Source organism: Anomaloglossus baeobatrachus, chromosome 12 (genome assembly GCF_048569485.1).
Source record: "Anomaloglossus baeobatrachus isolate aAnoBae1 chromosome 12, aAnoBae1.hap1, whole genome shotgun sequence".
NCBI classification, from domain to species: domain Eukaryota; kingdom Metazoa; phylum Chordata; class Amphibia; order Anura; family Aromobatidae; genus Anomaloglossus; species Anomaloglossus baeobatrachus.
The window spans coordinates 59,406,972-59,424,471 of record NC_134364.1 but is presented as its reverse complement, the minus strand read 5'-3'; the positions used below and the strand labels follow the sequence as shown (position 1 = coordinate 59,424,471).

Below are 17,500 nucleotides of genomic sequence, written 5' to 3'. Positions count from 1 at the left end.
AACTTTCACACCCTCATAGAAATATCAAACACCTTGATCTACACGCACTTTCTCAGTCTCTTTCCCTCTTGCAGACATCGCTTCTTTACATGATGCAGATGCTGCTGCCACTTTATACAACACCACCATCTCTGCAACTCTCGAATCAGCTGCCTCGCTCACACACACCAAAACCCGCACAATCAACAGGCAACCCTGGCACACGAGGCAGACTAAAGAATTGAGACGGGCTTCCAGAATTGCTGAGCGCAGATGGAATAGGTTTCATTCCACTGAGCACTTTGTCACATACAAACAGGCCCTCACCACTTTCAAGTCCGCACTCACTGCTGCAAAACAAACCTACTTCTCATCCCTCATATCCTCTCTCTCTCACAACCCCAAACAGCTGTTTACCACTTTCCGCTCTCTCCTCCGTCCCACGGCACCACCTCCCTCTCTTCTCATCTCAGCTGAAGACTTTGCCTCTTTCTTCAAGCAGAAAATTGACATCAGAGCAAGCTTTGTCCCACAATCAACACAGCCACTCCTCACAACTACTCAGCCTTCTTCCTCCAAATCCAGCTTCTCCACCATGACAGAAGATCAGCTTTCCACTTTCAATCAAGATCACATATCAACCTGCCCGCTTGATCCCCTCCCATCCCACCTCATCCCCAATCTCACCACAGTCTTCATCCCAGCCCTAACTCATCTCTTCAACCCATCACTAACAACTGGTGTATTCCCTTCATGCTTTAAACATGCCTCCATCACACCCATCCTCAAAAAGCCCTCCTTTGACCCTTCCTCTGTGTCAAACTATCGCCCCATATCACTTCTCCCTTATGCCTCAAAACTACTGGAACAGCATATCCATCTCGAATTGTCCTCATACCTCTCCTCCTGCTCCCTCTTTGAATGTCTACAATCTGGCTTCAGACCCCATCATTCCACTGAAACATCCTTAACTAAAGTCACCAATGATCTACTAACCGCCAAAGCCAAGCGACACTACTCTGTCCTCCTCCTCCTGGACCTGTCATTTGCCTTTGACACAGTAGACCACTCCCTTCTACTACAAATGTTCTCATCCCTGGGCATCACAGACTTGGCCCTATTTTGGATCTCCTCATACTTAACCGACCGAACTTTCCGCATCTCCCACTCTCACACCACTTCCTCATCTCGCCCCCTATCTATCGGGGTCCCCCAAGGTTCAGTTCTTGGACCCCTGCTGTTCTCCATTTACACCTTTGGCCTGGGACAGCTCATAGGAGGCCCACGGCTTTCAGTATCACCTCTACGCTGATGATACACAGATCTACCTCTCTGGACCTGATATCTCCCTACTATTCAAAATCCCGAAATGTCTGTCTGCTGTTTCATCCTTTTTCTCTGCTCAATTTCTACAACTGAACATTCACAAAACAGAATTCATGGTCTTTCCTCCTCCTCACTCAAGTCCCCCACCTGACCTATCCTTCAATGTCAATGGCTGCTCACTTTACCCAGTGCCACGTGCTCGCTGCCTGGGAGTAACTCTAGACTCCGATCTCTCTTTCAAGCCACACATCCAAGCCCTCTTCACCCCTTGCCACCTCCAACTCAACAATATTTCCCGGATCCGTACATTCTTTTCCCAAGAAGCTGCAAAAACCCTACTGCATGCCCTTATCTCCCACCTGGATTATTGCAACCTCCTGCTCTGTGGCCTCCCATCTAACAGTCTCACACCCCTACAATCTATTCTAAACTATGCTGCCCGACTGATCCATCTGTCACCTTCACTACTCCCCGACCTCTCCTCTCTGCCAATCCCTGCACTGGCTTCCCATTGCCCAACGACTACAGTTCAAAACCCTAACCATGACCTATAAAGCCATCCACAACCTATCTCCTCCCTACATCTGTGACCTAGTCTCCCAATACTTACCTGCACGTAACCTTCGATCCTCACAAGATCTCCTTCTCTACTCCCCTCATCTCCTCTTCCCACTATCGCATCCAAGATTTCTCCCGTGCCTCCCCCATACTCTGGAATGCTCTGCCACAACACATCAGACTCTCACCTACCTTGACAAGCTTCAAAAGGAACCTGAAGACCCACCTCTTCCGACAAGCCATAACCCTCAGTCTGATACAGCACCGCACGACCAGTCCTACCCTCACCTACTGTATCCTCACCTATCCCTTGTAGACTATGAACCCTCACGAGCAGGTTTCTCTCTCCTCCTGTACCTGTCTGTGTCTTGTATTGTTTATGATTATTGTACCTGTCCCTATTTTATATACCCCTTTCACATGTAAAGCGCCATGGAATAAATGGCACAATAATAATAATAATAATAATATTATTAGGACCCAACTCCACTGCAGCGACCGTTTAGGTGAGTATTATAAAGTGATTTTTATGTTTTACGCAGCGGCCTGGGCCCTTATATACAGCATATATATTTAGATATATTATCTATATTATATATAGATATATTATCCAAAGACATTCAGTTAGGGACTCTAGATTGTGAGCCCCAATGGGGACAGTGTTGCCAATGTATGTAAAGCGCTGTGGAATTAATAGCACTATATAAAATAATATGAAAATATACATTATATATGAAAAAAAATTATATATTTATTTGTGTGTAGTGTCAAATTAAAGGAGCTGGCCAAATATTCAATTAATAATGAAATGGACATACTTCAGGGGCGAGGTATTCCGGGGTACCACAGAACGTCTTCATCGTCGCCCCATCCTTTATACCTTCTTTGCACAGGCCAAAATCTGTTATTTTTATGTGTCCATCTTTGTCCAGCATAAGATTTTCCAACTTGGGGGTAAGAAAAGAAAAAAAGATAAATAAGTTAATTTGCATTTCCACACATAATAGCTCAAACAATACGACCCCCATTGACCCTCCGGCCGGCAGATGTTCTGCCCCTCCCCCATTGTCCCCACATCTGTCTGGTCCTTCGCCTTAGATAACCCCGGGCTCCGAGTACAGAAGTTTCCAACAAACAATAAAAACACTACTTCTCCTTCCGGACAATGAGGCGCGGAGCAGTGAAGGCGGAGGGGTGTATTTATAGTGTCGGGCAGGTAAGCGGAGCCGTTCCACCAGATTCTCATTACAGATAAATTTTTACCTTATTCAGTTTTGTAAACACTCGGGCCGCACCAGTACAAAATATTGGCATCCGACACTGGGTATAAAGCCAAGACAGCAACGAAGAAAAGGTCAGCCTTAAAGAGGCAGGGATTTACTCTGCACGCTATATCCTCACAGTGTATCTTAAGTATCCAGTTATATGAATATAGTACACAAAGCAGAGCTTAAAGGGGGTTACCACCATTTTTCTAAATGGGTATTGTCGGAAAGTGCGCGTAAAAACAAGCAAGTTTGCAATTTACTGTCAATTAAAATTTGCAGCCGTTCTTGAGATAGTAACACTTTTCTCTTATTTACAGCTTGTTGCCTAGGAGACCGACCACCGCTGTTGTCTAACTTGTAAGCATTGTATCAAGGTTGGCTGGTATTAAGGGGTAACAGGAGGCTCCAGCAACCTTGTCTAGCTTAAAAAAAAAAAAAAAAAAAAAGTGCTTACATGCTCATTAGAACAGAGCTTGTAAGCACTGTCCATGTTTTACTGTCTAGTAACAGTTTCCAAGGCAACACACTGTAAACAAGTGTTAATATCTCAAGAACGGATGAAAATTTTAATAAGCAGTAAATTACAAAACCGCTTGCATTGACGAGCCCACCCCGAAAATATCCATTTATGAAGATGGGAATATCCCTTTAAAAAGGGAAACTCCACCCTTTTGAGATCCCAAATTCTCCAGGAAATCAAGGATGGCTTGCCCAAATCTATATCTCTATTTGCATATGCAAGTACAGTACATATGGTCTATTACTCTCTGTTAGCAGCTATGTAAGGCCGAAGTCGAGCCAACTTTAAAGCGTATGTCTATGGGATTAACAACAGGAAATCCCGAAAATCCCTGCCCCCAAGGTCACAACCTGATCTCCCGTTCTGAGAGGCTCCAGAAACACAAATGGTACATAAGTAAATAATATTAGCCGCGCGTCTTATAACCTGCACGCGCCTAAGCTGCTGGGTTTAAGGTTTAGCGCTCCTTAACCTCACATTACCTAAAGGGGGACATCAACAGCCCATAATAAAGCGAGATCGGGGCAGGTCGGCCACTCATTGCTGATGGATATCAGATCCATTATTTCTGTTAACCCCTTTACAACCAAACATTTTTGTGCTCTTATTTTAAGACCCACAACCCCCCCCCCCCCCAACCCCAATAAATATTTCTGCTGGTATAGGGCATTTATTTTTGGAGTTTTGATAAACATTCACTTACAATCTACGAATAATGACAAAAAAAAAATTAATAAGGTTTTCGGTTGTTCTTTATCCTTTCGATTATAGTTGCCAGCTTCTTTTTATTAATCATTAATATTTTGGTTGTCAACTTTTTTGATATTAGATTTTAGTTAGCAAGTAAAATTTAAAATAAAAAAGCTTGGGAAAAAAAAAAAAAAAAGTTTGCAACTAAACCCCCCCCCCCTCCCCACCCCCAAAGCAAAAAAAGCAGTACTTTGGTACAGTCTCTAGGTCATACATTTATGATTTAGTGAATATAGCAAGTTACAGTATTTTTTTGTGTAAAAAAAAACAAAAAAAAACAATTTTGACCTAATAGTAAAAGGTACTGTTTCTTTTTTGTTTTTTTTTAATTCTGTGATTTTAATGCTTTCCCCGCCCCTTTATAGCAATATTGGAGGTTTATTAGATTTATGTTTTAACAAAAATTTCATTTGTTTTTATTTACATTTTTAAATTGAATAAAAAGGGAGAAATAATAATAATAATTAAATAATAAATATAATTTTTAATCTTCCAGTTTAAATGAAAACAATTGGTATTTTTAAGATAATAATACATAAACCCCTATAGTATATGAGACAAGTGATCAGTTTTAAGTCCAAAAAGGGGACTATTTTTTTTAATTTTATTTTAAAGTCCCTTTTTGGGACTTTAAGTGAATCGGTCAGGTCCAATATGCACCCAGGACCACGAGCCGTTCTGGGTGCATATTGCTAATCACTGTCTAACTGTCCCAAGCTATACTAGTACACATAAAGGGATCTTTAGAAAAAGTATATATAAAGATCTTTTATAATATGCTAATGAGGCCAGGGACTAGTCACAAGGGCGTTAAATCCCCCAAGTAGTCCACCCTCTTAGGATGTCAGCACGCCCACAGGGGTATACCAACAAGCTATTCAATTCAGCGTCATCAGCAGTGCCGTGGGTACCTGTGTTTGCTGTGACAGCGCTTTTGAATGTCGGACGTGCAGGGCATTCAGAAGTGCAGCCACAGCAAGCAGAGGAATAAAAGTGGAGGGGATTAAAAATGTATGATACACACAGTGTGTGTATAATATATACATATACATATATATATATATATATATATATTATATTAAATATATATATATATATATATATATATATATATATATATATATATATATATATATATATATATATATATATATATATATATATAGCTGTGGAATTAATAGCACTATATAAATGAATAAAATTATTATTATTATTAGTAATATATTTTATATATCTATATATCTATCTCTATCCATATCTATATCTATAGAGAGATTATATATATATATATATATATATATATATATATATATATATATATATATATATATATATATATATATATATATATATATATTATATACATATATACACACACACACACATACACACACATACACACACATACACACACATACATACACACACACGCTCATTATACTATATTACATACACTTATTTTACTTCCTTTTTGGGACTTAAGACGGATCACTTACTCCATACACACCAGTATGTCAGGAAGGGGTTAAGCTGAGCTGCAATACAACATACAACCAGTAGACAGGGTGGCGCTATTTCTGTATGGTCGCAGCCGTGTTATTCTAATCCTAGATGTAAGCATTATACATGACGGAGTTACCTTTAAATCTCTGTAAACTACATTTTTCTCCGAGTGAAGATAATCTAATGCCGAGACGATCTCTGCTCCGTAGAACCGCGCTCGGTCTTCAGAAAATATACGTTCCCTTGAGAGGTGGAAGAATAGCTGAAAATATAAGAAGCGGGCCATTAGAATGAGGACCGAGGAGAGGAGCAAACTGAGAATTTGACACTCTCAAATCATCCCCACTCTTTTCCTGCAGCGCCCCCTCAGGAGGAATAAAGCATGACACTCCAAATTCTCTTATGGTCAACTTTTCAATTAAAAAAATTCAGATTTTTATTTTTTATAAAGAAGGCAAATGCATTATAAAAGGGGATTTTCCACCCTGTCACTTAAAGGCTATTGTGACTAATGTACATATGTTGTTTCCTGAAACAATAAGTTAGAGGCTATATTAAAAAAAAACAAAAAAAAAAACTGTCTGGTGTGAAGAATGCAAGATATCAATTTCTTCATTTTTATTTTCTTTTAAAACCATTGCCAAAAATATTTAATAAAGATGATGAAATCTACATTTTACAAAAACACCTGATTAAAAACAACAGTTCATCTTTTGATGGTCTCCACCAGACTGGAAGCAATGACAAATCCTGTGAACGGACCTCTAAGATCACCGATTGGCTGTAGGGTCATATGACTGGTGGTCGGGAGGTCATCACTTCTGTATGTGCAGGATGCAGTACGCCGACTTTTTCCTGTTCTAAGAGGGGCTTCCTTAAGGCCCCGTCACACTAAGCAACATCGCTAGCAACATCGCTGCTAACGAACAACTTTTGTGACGTTGCTAGCGATGTTGCTGTGTGTGACATCCAGCAACAACCTGGCCCCTGCTGTGAGGTCGTTGGTTGTTGCTGAATGTCCTGGGCCATTTTTTAGTTGTTGCTGTCCCGCTGTGAAGCACAGATCGCTGTGTGTGACAGCGAGACAGCAACAACTAATGTGCAGGCGACAGGAGCCGGCTTCTGCAGACGCTGGTAACCAATGTAAACATCGGGTAACCAAGAAGCCCTGTCCTTGGTTACCCGATATTTACCTTCGTTACCAGCGTCCGCCGCTCTCACTGTCAGTGCCGGCTCCTGCTCTGTGCACATGTAGCTGCAGGACACATCGGGTTAATTAACCCGATGTGTGCTGTAAATAGCAGAGCAGGGAGCCAGCGCTCAGTATGCGCTGCTCCCTGCTCTCTGCACGTGTAGCTCCGTGCGCTGGTAACCAAGGTAAATATCGGGTTGGTTACCCGATATTTACCTTAGTTACCAAGCGCAGCATCTTCCACGCGGCGCTGGGGGCTGGTCACTGGTTGCTGGTGAGCTCACCAGCAACTCGTGTAGCGACGCTCCAGCGATCCCTGCCAGGTCAGGTTGCTGGTGGGATCGCTGTAGCGTCGCAGTGTGACATCTCACCAGCAACCTCCTAGCAACTTACCAGCGATCCCTATCGTTGTTGGGATCGCTGGTAAGTTGCTTAGTGTGACTGGACCTTTATACTAATGGAATGGGAACTCTTTCAACTCCATTTGTTTGCTTAAACACAAAGCCACAAATCATTTGCCGGCGGCTCAACTCACGGCCATGGACCAGATCACACAGTCATAATATCAACAGAGTGACCAGTTAGAGTGCCCATCCTCAGCAATACATAGAAATATATTCCAATAGCAGAACTTATGCAACAAAAGTTGACCGAAAGCAGATCGACCAAATTTTCCAATACAAACTGTGTGAGTTATTAAAATCAGATCTTCAACCTATTGAGGCTGGTGCTTCAACCTATTGAGGCTGGTGCTTCAACCTATTGAGGCTGGTGCTTCAACCTATTGAGGCTGGTGTGCTTATTCTAAAAATCCATGTCAGAATAACAGTACAATCAAAATGAGTATAATAGGAAGTCCAGATAGAAGAGCTCAAATGCACACAGTGTAATCAGTCTTCATGCCTCCTACACAGAGCCTGAGTGACAGATGCAGCTTGCACCGAGCAGTGTGAGATTTCAGCAGCAGCAGGGAGGAGGGACACTGAGGAACTGACAATCAAGCTGGATGAGACCATAAACTTTCAAAAAGCATAATGCAGCCATTATGAAGTGGGTTTGCAGAGTGAACACACCAGCATCATCAGGTCTAAGAAGCATATGAAAATGTATAGTTTGGACTGTGAAATCTGGTGAGATTTGTTTGAAGTTTGTTACAGGTTGGATCGCACTCTGCCTATACAAACGCTCTAACACAAAAAATAATTAAAAAACCACACCACTTCCCAAATGAACGTCCCGTCACTTACCTCTCCTCCATTTGCATATTCCATAACAAAACATAAGCGATCATGAGTCTGAAAAGAATATTTTAATGCCTGGGGGGAAAAACAAAACAAAATACTGTAAAATTCGTAAATTTAGATCAAGTGAAAAACATCTGAACCACACTTTATATAAGTAATTTATAAAATATTAGAGATATATCTATATATATATATATATATATATATATATATATATATATATATATATATATATATATATATATATATATATATATATATATATATATATATATATATCTATATATATATCTATATATATATATCTATCTATCTATCTATCTATCTATCTATCTACACAACCCTTACAAAGCACATAGACCTTCTCTCCCCCCCAGCCCTTTTTTTTTCTTAATCCAAGGACCCCATTTGCGAAGTGAATTATTCCTCTAGATCCATGACCACTGAGTGCTTATGACTCCAGGGGGCGGTCCCTCAACCTTTATGAATTAGCTAAAAGGCTAATTATTGCGTGGGTCCCGCCTCCAGGACTCCTTATCAGAGATTGGCTGCCCAGGATTAGGCAATCATCTTATTGTAGTGCAAAAAAAGGGACTGCCTGGGATCAACTGTAATGGACCCGTAACAGAGCACGGGTTATGTCTCCGGCACCACGGTTACTTACGGTTAGGAAGGGGTGCCTAGAGTTCTGTAAGACGCGGTTTTCGGTCAGTGTATGTGCTACTTCATCCTGATTAAAAAAAAAAAAAAAAGGCGTAGTTAATAATTCTGTTACTCCGCGCATACAATTTTTGTTAATTAGTTTTAGTTTTATTATTATTATTTTTAGTATTACTATTCACAGACCGCCACTCTCCGCCTCATTCAGGCAGACTTTCTGCAGTGCGATTTTTTACATCAGCCAGATAAACGTGGCAGTCGTCATCCGCCACCAACCACAAATTTTTGGACATTTTATGAATATTAATAAGGATGACAACAATTTTTAAAAACAAACATTCAGAGTAAAAAGAAAATCGTACCCAACCCCCTATATACCGGAGAGCGGGCAACTACATCCACCGGCACAACGTGGTTTCCAGCGCTGATGAGCAAGATAAGCATTGCACTACCTAGCCTAGTAATAATGCCACTTGTGAGCCACTCCATCAAAAAAAAAAAAAGAATATAAAAAAAATATAGTTTATATTTGCCTAGCGATGCAAAGTTGTGACATCTTTGTGCACCCGCAATGGGACTCTGTGGTCTTATAGTATGGCAAGTGGTGGAAGCTTCATAGCTACCTGCTCTACAACAGGACCCTAAAGTGTCGGCCTCATATTAACACCCATACAATTTGCAGAGACGAACGCCACCCCTCCACACCGCCTTCCTCTCGCTCCCCCTACAGCCTCTCTTTCCTCCCCCCCATCCTCTTGCATGCACCCCCTACATCCCCTTCCTTACACCTCCCACTCGCCCATCCTCTTGCGCGCCCCCCCTACTCACCCTCTTGCATGCCCCCCCCCACTCACCCTCTCTTGCGGGCCCCCCCCCACTCACCCTCTCTCTTGCGCGCCCCCCCACTCACCCCTTCTCTTGCGCGCGCTGCGCGCGCGCCCACCCTACTCACCCCTTCTCTTGCGTGCGCCCCCCTACTCACCCCTTCTCTTGCGTGCCCCCCCTACTCACCCCTTCTCTTGCACGCGCGCCCCCCCTACTCACCCCTTCTCTTGCGCGCGCGCGCCCCCCCCTACTCACCCCTTCTCTTGCGCCCAACACCACTGATACAATTCAGGAGGGCACAGCGCATTAATAAGAATTAAAGGGACTTTCCATAATTACAAAAAGATTCCTGCTTGCCCTCGACCACAGTGGCATATCTGTACACAGGTGGTGTGTTGATCCCCATATTAACTGGTGCGGATTTAAAGTCATGAAAACTCTGTGGTCAATACTTCCCCAATTGTGTAAAACGTCACATTGAAGCAATGGCACAATTTTGTTTTAATTCCTTGTTTCCCCCACCCCCCCCACCCCAAAAAAAAAAAAAAAAAAATATTGACTGAACCCACCTTTGCAACAATTACTTCTTTTTTTAAAATTTTCATAGCGTAATATCTTCCTGTTGCTTTTTCTTTGACTAAAATGACTTTTCCAAAGGTCCCTTTTCCCAAAAGCTTCAGATATTCAAATTCATTCATTGTCTGGAGATAAAAAAAAAAAAAAAAAAATGTAAAATACAATGGAGTTCCCCTGGGTTCGGGCTTTTGTACTGAGCCGCAGACAAATGCATTCTCCATGGAGGAATCTTCACTTCAAAGAGTATAAAAATATAAATAAGTGTTTCATACAAAGTATCTCCCCAGCATATTAAAGGAGGTCCCCGGCATATAAAAAGAAGGCTGAACTAAATTATAAAGCGTTCACACATCTACTTATTTGACTCGTAAAACAACAATTCTGAAGCATTTTTTCCTGAATCACTTTGATCCATGGAGGTAGCTTCAGCTCCCCCCTACCCCCATTACCAGTCTTTGGGATTGGCTCTATATTAGTCATTTTTTTTGGTCATTTTAAAATTAAATTTTTACATTCGGGGAAACCCCCTCAAACTGTTCGTAGAAAGATTGGGCCCATATTTGGCATTTTCACCTCCACTCCATTTGCTCTCAATGGGATCCGATTCCTCGCAGACAGTGGAGCTGTGTCGTCTCCAGTACTTTTACAGACAATGATTAGAGCTAAGGTGGTGTCACACACACAGCGACAACGACGTCGCTGCTACGTCACCATTTTCTGTGACGTTGCAGCGACGTCCCGTCGCTGTGTGTGACATCCAGCAACGAGCTGGCCCCTGCTGTGAGGTCGCCGCTCGTTGCTGAATGTCCTGCTTCATTTTTTGGTCGTCGCTCTCCCGCTGTGACGCACAGATCGCTGTGTGTGACAGCGAGAGAGCGACGAAATGAAGAGAGCAGAGAGCAGGAGCCGGCATCTGGCAGCTGCGGTAAGTTGTAACCAGGGTAAACATCGGGTAACCAAGGTGGTTACCTGATATTTACCTTTGTTACCAGCCTCCGCCGCTCTCACGCTGCCAGTGCCGGCTCCTGCTCTCTGCACATGTAGCTGCAGTACACATCGTGTAATTAACCCGATGTGTACTGTAGCTAGGAGAGCAGGGAGCCAGCGCTCAGTGTGCGCGGCTCCCTGCTCTCTGCACATGTTGCAGGACAGCGATGCGTGTCGTTATGATCGCTGCTTCGGCTGCTGTGTTTGACAGCTAAGCAGCGATCATAACAGCGACTTTACAAGGTCGCTGCTACGTCACAGAAAATGGTGACGTAACAGCGACGTCGTTGTCGCTGTCGTTTAGTGTGACCCCAGCTCTAGACTGTGCATGCTCAACCTCCGATCAATTCAGACGAGCCGCGTTATTGGGATTAGTGAGTGTCCTAGAAGTAGAGACACCACCACCACCTCGCAATCAGCAAGTTATCGTTTGCTTTACTGATAGAGGCAACTTCCAAGCTGGGTACGACCTCTTAAAATGGACGTAATATAAGAAACACAGTTTCAAAAACATCTTATCTCAGTGACATGAAGAAGTCAGATAGGTGGCCAAGACCTCCCAATGGCGTCAACATACAGATATGGCTCAATGTGGATTGCACTCTACTGAAACCAACTGGGATTTCCGTTGACTTTATGATTAAAGGGAACCAGTCACCAGATTTGGCGACTATAAGCTGTGGCCACCACTGTATAAAAGAGCCCAGGCCACTGTGCATAATGTAAAAAAAAACACTTTTATAATACTCCCCTAAGGGACGGTTCGGTCCGATGGATGTCGCTGCTCTCCAGTCCAGCGCCTCCTCTCTGCCTGTGTCCTCCTCCTTCCCAGCCCAATATGGATGACACCTTTAAGTCATCCAAACAGGCCGACATTGAGGTCCTGCGCAGGCGCACTTTGATCTGCCCTGCTGGAAGGCAGATCAAAGTAATACACAGGCATAAGGAAAGGTTAAAGACCGCCCGCGCAGGCGCACTACAATACTTTGATCTGCACTGAGTCAAAGTGCGCCTTCACAGGACCTCAATGCCGGCCAGTGTGGATGACGTACAACACGTCACTCACATGGGCCTCAGAAGGAGGACAACGGATATAGTCACAGAAAGGTGGTGCCGGACCGAAAGCAGCCACACCCATTGGACTGAGCCACTTAGGTGAATAATATAAAAGCTTTTTTTAAGTTATACAGAGCAGCCTGGGCACTTATATACAGTATTCTGGAATGTTGTATATAAGAGCTACACTGGTGGTGGCCATAACTTACAGTCGCCTAATTTGGCGACAGGTTCCCTTTAGGTTAAAACGCATGGGCAATTCCCAGGGATATTTTCAATTTTCTTTATTCCATTAGGCAACGTTTGGCCCTACATGTGGTCTTTATCAAGCATTTCGGGACGAGGATTACAAATGGTAAACTTGGCCAAGAACGTAACTTTACCACAAGTCAAAGTATGGAGTCTTAAGATACTCTAGTCGGAACAGTGACCAAGAAGACGTAAACTCTGTACCTTCCATGGATTAGGATTTTTTTTTTTCGCCCTCCTCCCCAAAACCGGCACCACTCTTGTTCACATGGTACGTCAATATTTTGGGGATAACCCTTTTAAGAGATGCTTCATAACTCCCAATTAGTCATCCCTCAACCCTTATGGATCACTGAGGGTTTGATCATTGAGACAGATTTTGCAGAAGTACACATGCTCAAATGTTGCTCCATTCATTATTTATGAAATGGGTGAAAAAATGTTGACCTGAACGCTTCACTACTTCGGGACCATGTCGTAGAGAATTAATGGAGGCGAGGTGGAACATGCACATCTCTGTAAAACTGAAGACCAGTGCTCTGTAAATCTCAGTTCCCGGAGCTGAGATCTCGGGATCTCCGTAGGTTGCAACTGTAATGCAGAACAAGTAAGCAATATTTGCTAAAAATGTCAGTAGGTGGATGTATAGATCCAAAACTAAAAACACTGTGCCATTATCTACCTGCGAGCCAAACAAGCCCAAACTGCGAGCTGCTGCAGACAGTGACAGCATCAACACGCCTTGTAATTGCTGCCTTGTCTGAAGGACAGAACGTGTAGCTCCCCAGACACTCCAGAGATCATGCATCTACTGGTTATATCAAGTTTATTATATAGGTCAGTCACACACACACACAAGCCAAGCGGCAGCACTATGCGAGCACATAGGACGGGGTTAACTCACTACTTTGTGTTTTGATTTTGGAACAGAGACTTCCATTTCCTCTGCACCGGAATTATCACTCGGGGAGCCAGACCTAAAATCCATCATCTCCTCCTCCTGTTTCTTAAGGCTGTCGGCTACTGCCTGGATGGCTTTTATCCATTCTTCTCTGGAAAAAAAAATACAAGGAAAAAAAAAAAATACATAAAAAATACAGTGTCAAATTTTGAGGCAATGTGAAATTTTTGGGCCCAGTAGTCCGCCAGAAGCTCAAGCTTACTGTCCAGTTGGTTATTGATTGGACAAGAGAAATCTCATTTTTATGGACCGCTCTATGCAAAGATTATTTTCGGAGAGAGTTTACTCCATCTCCCCACGCCTGAGATTTCTTTTTGTTTTAATAGTTCAATAGCCTTAAATTTTTGCCTTGCTAAAATTTAGATTAATAGCCTTGTACGGCTGACTCCGATAGCTACAGAATCTAAGTATTCAGATTCCAGCTACAGTGTGCATTGCAATTTGACTAACCATCCATTTGTCTCAGCTCAATTATCTCTACCAGCAAACCCCATCTGCATTTACAACCTGGCTCAAACCTGCAGTTAGCCCTTCATCTGCTGTAAGCCTCAAACTCTTCTCTGATGCTGTTCACACTACAAATACTGTTGAAACAATGTGCATCTTCTCAATGAGCCAGGATTCAGGCTGCTGTTCATCACTGTGGCCTGCCTCTCTACTAAGGATCATCTGTTTGTTGATCGCATATAATTATGATTAACCGTTTGCTGCCTGCTTGTTGACTACACATCTACAATTTCTGTGTGTCTACACTCCTGGCTCTGTGTCTTCTGGCATTTCCTGCTCTGTCTGCTTGCCATCCTGCTGTCCCAATCCTCGCTGATCTACATGCCATCCGGCAAGCCCCTTCTGCCGTGCCATCGCCTTCGGTTGATGTTTTTCACCATGATCTATGGCTAAGAGAATCTACCTCACCAGATAAGCCCATAATGTACCGGTTAACAACTCCTTATGTAGATTTTTGTCGGAGGTCAAATGCGTGGGAATGGAATCTGATCTATGATAATTTAATGCTGATCAACCCATGAAGAAAAGTTAGAATGAAAAGCCAGAATACCATTTTCATCCACCGCACTGGTTTGTCTATGTGACAGCTTTATTTTTGTGTGGTGAGGTTTTGTTTGTATTTGTGTTTTTAACCAGGTTAGTATTGAGAACCTATGCTTAGAATAGGTCATCAATATATTAGATTCCCAGGAGCCAAACCCCAATATCCCGACTGATGTATGTAGAATGGACAAGGTTAGTTAGTCCTAAGGAAAAGTAACCCAAAAACAGTCACAGTCACTTGTACCCAAGTCATAAATCTGCTTTGATTCAGATACTGGATGACATTTATGAAAATATAGAACAAACGTCACCGGTTACCCAGAGGCCCTTTGAAAATGAGAGCAGCAACTCGCCATGGACAACTGCTCTGCCTTTCCCTTACGCGGCTTATGGATAAAGTCCACAAATGTAGACAAAAGAAGAGTGAGGGACTCAGAAGCTATAAAAATAGGAAACTTCTCGGACAATACGGCCAACATGTTTAGCTCGCCTGCATCTGACATTTTTTTAAATAACAGATCCGGATGTCCTACATCACAGGACGCTCCATCCAAAGCCGCCTGCAGAAGATTCATTTTCCTATGTTTAGGTCTCTTATTTTTAACATGCAGAAAGTATTATTTTTAGCTCAACAGCTGGACGCTCCGCATCCTCCACCACATTTACTTAAATTAGAGCCGCAATTCAAAAAGGTTGGATTATTCTCAGGGTTATTTTACAGCATTGGACCAGTCACATAGGGATTTGGACTACATCAAATATCAACTGGGTGGTGGGAGAGGGTTATTTCATGTAGCACTGGGCGGTGGTTGGTGTGACGGGTATATCATGTAGCACTGGGTTGTAGTGGTGGGTGTGGCGGGGGTTATCACGTAGCACTGGGTGGTGATGGTCTGGGGGGCTATCATATAGCACTGGGTGGTGGTGGTCGGTCTGGTCGGGAGGGGCTATCAGGCAGCACTGGGTGGTGGTGGTCGGTCTGGTCGGGGGGGCTAACGGGTAGCACTGGGTGGTGGTGGTCGGTCTGGTCGGGGGGGGGGGCCTATCAGGTAGCACTGGGTGGTGGTGGTCGGTCTGGTCGGGGGGGGGTATCATGTAGCACTGGGTGGAGGTGTGACGGGGATATCCTGTAGCACTGGGTTGTAGTGGTGGGTGTGGCGAAGATCATCATGTAGCACTGGGTGGTGATGGTCGTTGTGTGGCGGGGATCTATCATGTAGCACTGGGTGGTGATGGTCGGGGGGGCTATCAGGTAGATCTGGGTGGTGGTGGTGGGTCTGGTCGGGGGGGCTATCATGTAGCACTGGGTGGTGGTGGTCGGTCTGGTCGGGGGGGTATCATGTAGCACTGGGTGGAGGTGGTTGGTCTAGTCGGGGGGGTATCATGTAGCACTGGGTGGTAATGGTTGGTTTGGTGGGGGACTATCAAGCAACAGGGTGGTAGTGGTTGAAATGGGGGAGTGGGAGGTCATCTCATGTGGCACCGAGCAATGGTGGTGGGGGTATGTGGCCTAAAAGACAGCATGTAGTTATGGCTGATAATCGTCAAACTAGAAACTGCAAATGTCATGCTACATTTAATATAAAAAAAAAAAAAAAAAAAAAAAAAAAGTACATTCTTTTTTATTGAACTTTGTAAAGCCAACATATTCTTACTTAAAAAAAAAAATGTTAAATAAAAAAGATATACAATTACAATACAATATAATATATAATATAATATATTTTATTTTATTTTTTCCCAGACTCATAAGCAGCAATAATAAACAGCCCATGGCCAGACATGGCAGAATTTCTATGAAAAATACTATTTTTTTTGCTAAATCTGGTAATAGTATTCAGATAAAAATCATAGATCCATATTGAAGATCATATGGCGAATGTTTGCAACCTTGGAGCAATGCACATTTTTAGAATGAACGGTCTCTTTAGAGCATCGAGTGCTTTATAGCCTTAATCCAAGGAGCCAGCGGTTGGTAAATATTGGCGCCTTCCCCTATGTGGGCCATCATGTATGTGAGCATGAGATAATCAGACTGGATTTTCATCTTCGGGTACTTTCACACTTGCGTTGTTTTCTTTCAGTTGCAATCCGCCGTTTCCGGATTCCGCTGTTTCCCCTAGACTTGTATGGATGATGGATTGTGCCAAAAGTACCTGCGTTGCTTCCGCTGGCCGACGCTGCGTTGCTTCCGCCGAGCGGAAGGAACGCAGCATGTAACGTTAATTGCTTGCGTTAAAATGATGCCGAGCGGCGGATTCAGTTACATCCGTCAATAGTTATAATGGATCCCTTTGGTGGCGGATTCCGTTGCAAAGTGCTTTACAACGGAATACGCCGCTGGATTCAGCTAATTTCTACTGAGCATGCCCAGAATGAAGAAAAAAAAAATTGAAAAAAAAAACAAAAAACGGAGCGGACGCATTCCGTTCCACGGACGCCAAACAGATCCGTTATTTCATAGGAATCAGCTTACGGATTCCTGTGAAATAACGGACCCGTTGCATCCGTTGACAGCACAAAAATAACGGATGCGTCAAAACGACGCAGCAACAGACCCAGCGGATTCAACCCAACGCAAGTGTGAAACTAGCCTTAACCATCCAGACATGGATCTTATGCCTGAAGAACCACTCCAAGGATAAATAGGATGGTTGGAGAAACAAACATTACGACCTCCCCAACCTGTCTGGACAGGTTTTTAGGAATTATACAAGATTTACTAGATCTCCTGACTGAGTTTTTTTCTCTTTCGCTCAAAGAATAAACGTCTGTATATATTAAATTGTGGTTCCT

General features: G+C 43.1%; 1 protein-coding gene across 1 annotated transcript in view; it reads right to left on the bottom strand.

Annotated features, from left to right (window-relative positions):
* AKT1 (AKT serine/threonine kinase 1) overlaps positions 1-17,500 on the bottom strand; it is a 137,167-nt gene that overhangs the window by 46,991 nt on the left and 72,676 nt on the right. Inside the window, exons 4-9 of the mRNA XM_075331120.1 lie at positions 13,598-13,745; positions 10,395-10,526; positions 9,005-9,070; positions 8,344-8,412; positions 6,041-6,166; positions 2,682-2,810 (exon numbers count right to left, since the gene is read on the bottom strand). Of these exons, the coding sequence (XP_075187235.1) occupies positions 2,682-2,810; positions 6,041-6,166; positions 8,344-8,412; positions 9,005-9,070; positions 10,395-10,526; positions 13,598-13,745 (670 nt within the window). The remainder of the gene's footprint in view (positions 1-2,681; positions 2,811-6,040; positions 6,167-8,343; positions 8,413-9,004; positions 9,071-10,394; positions 10,527-13,597; positions 13,746-17,500) is intronic.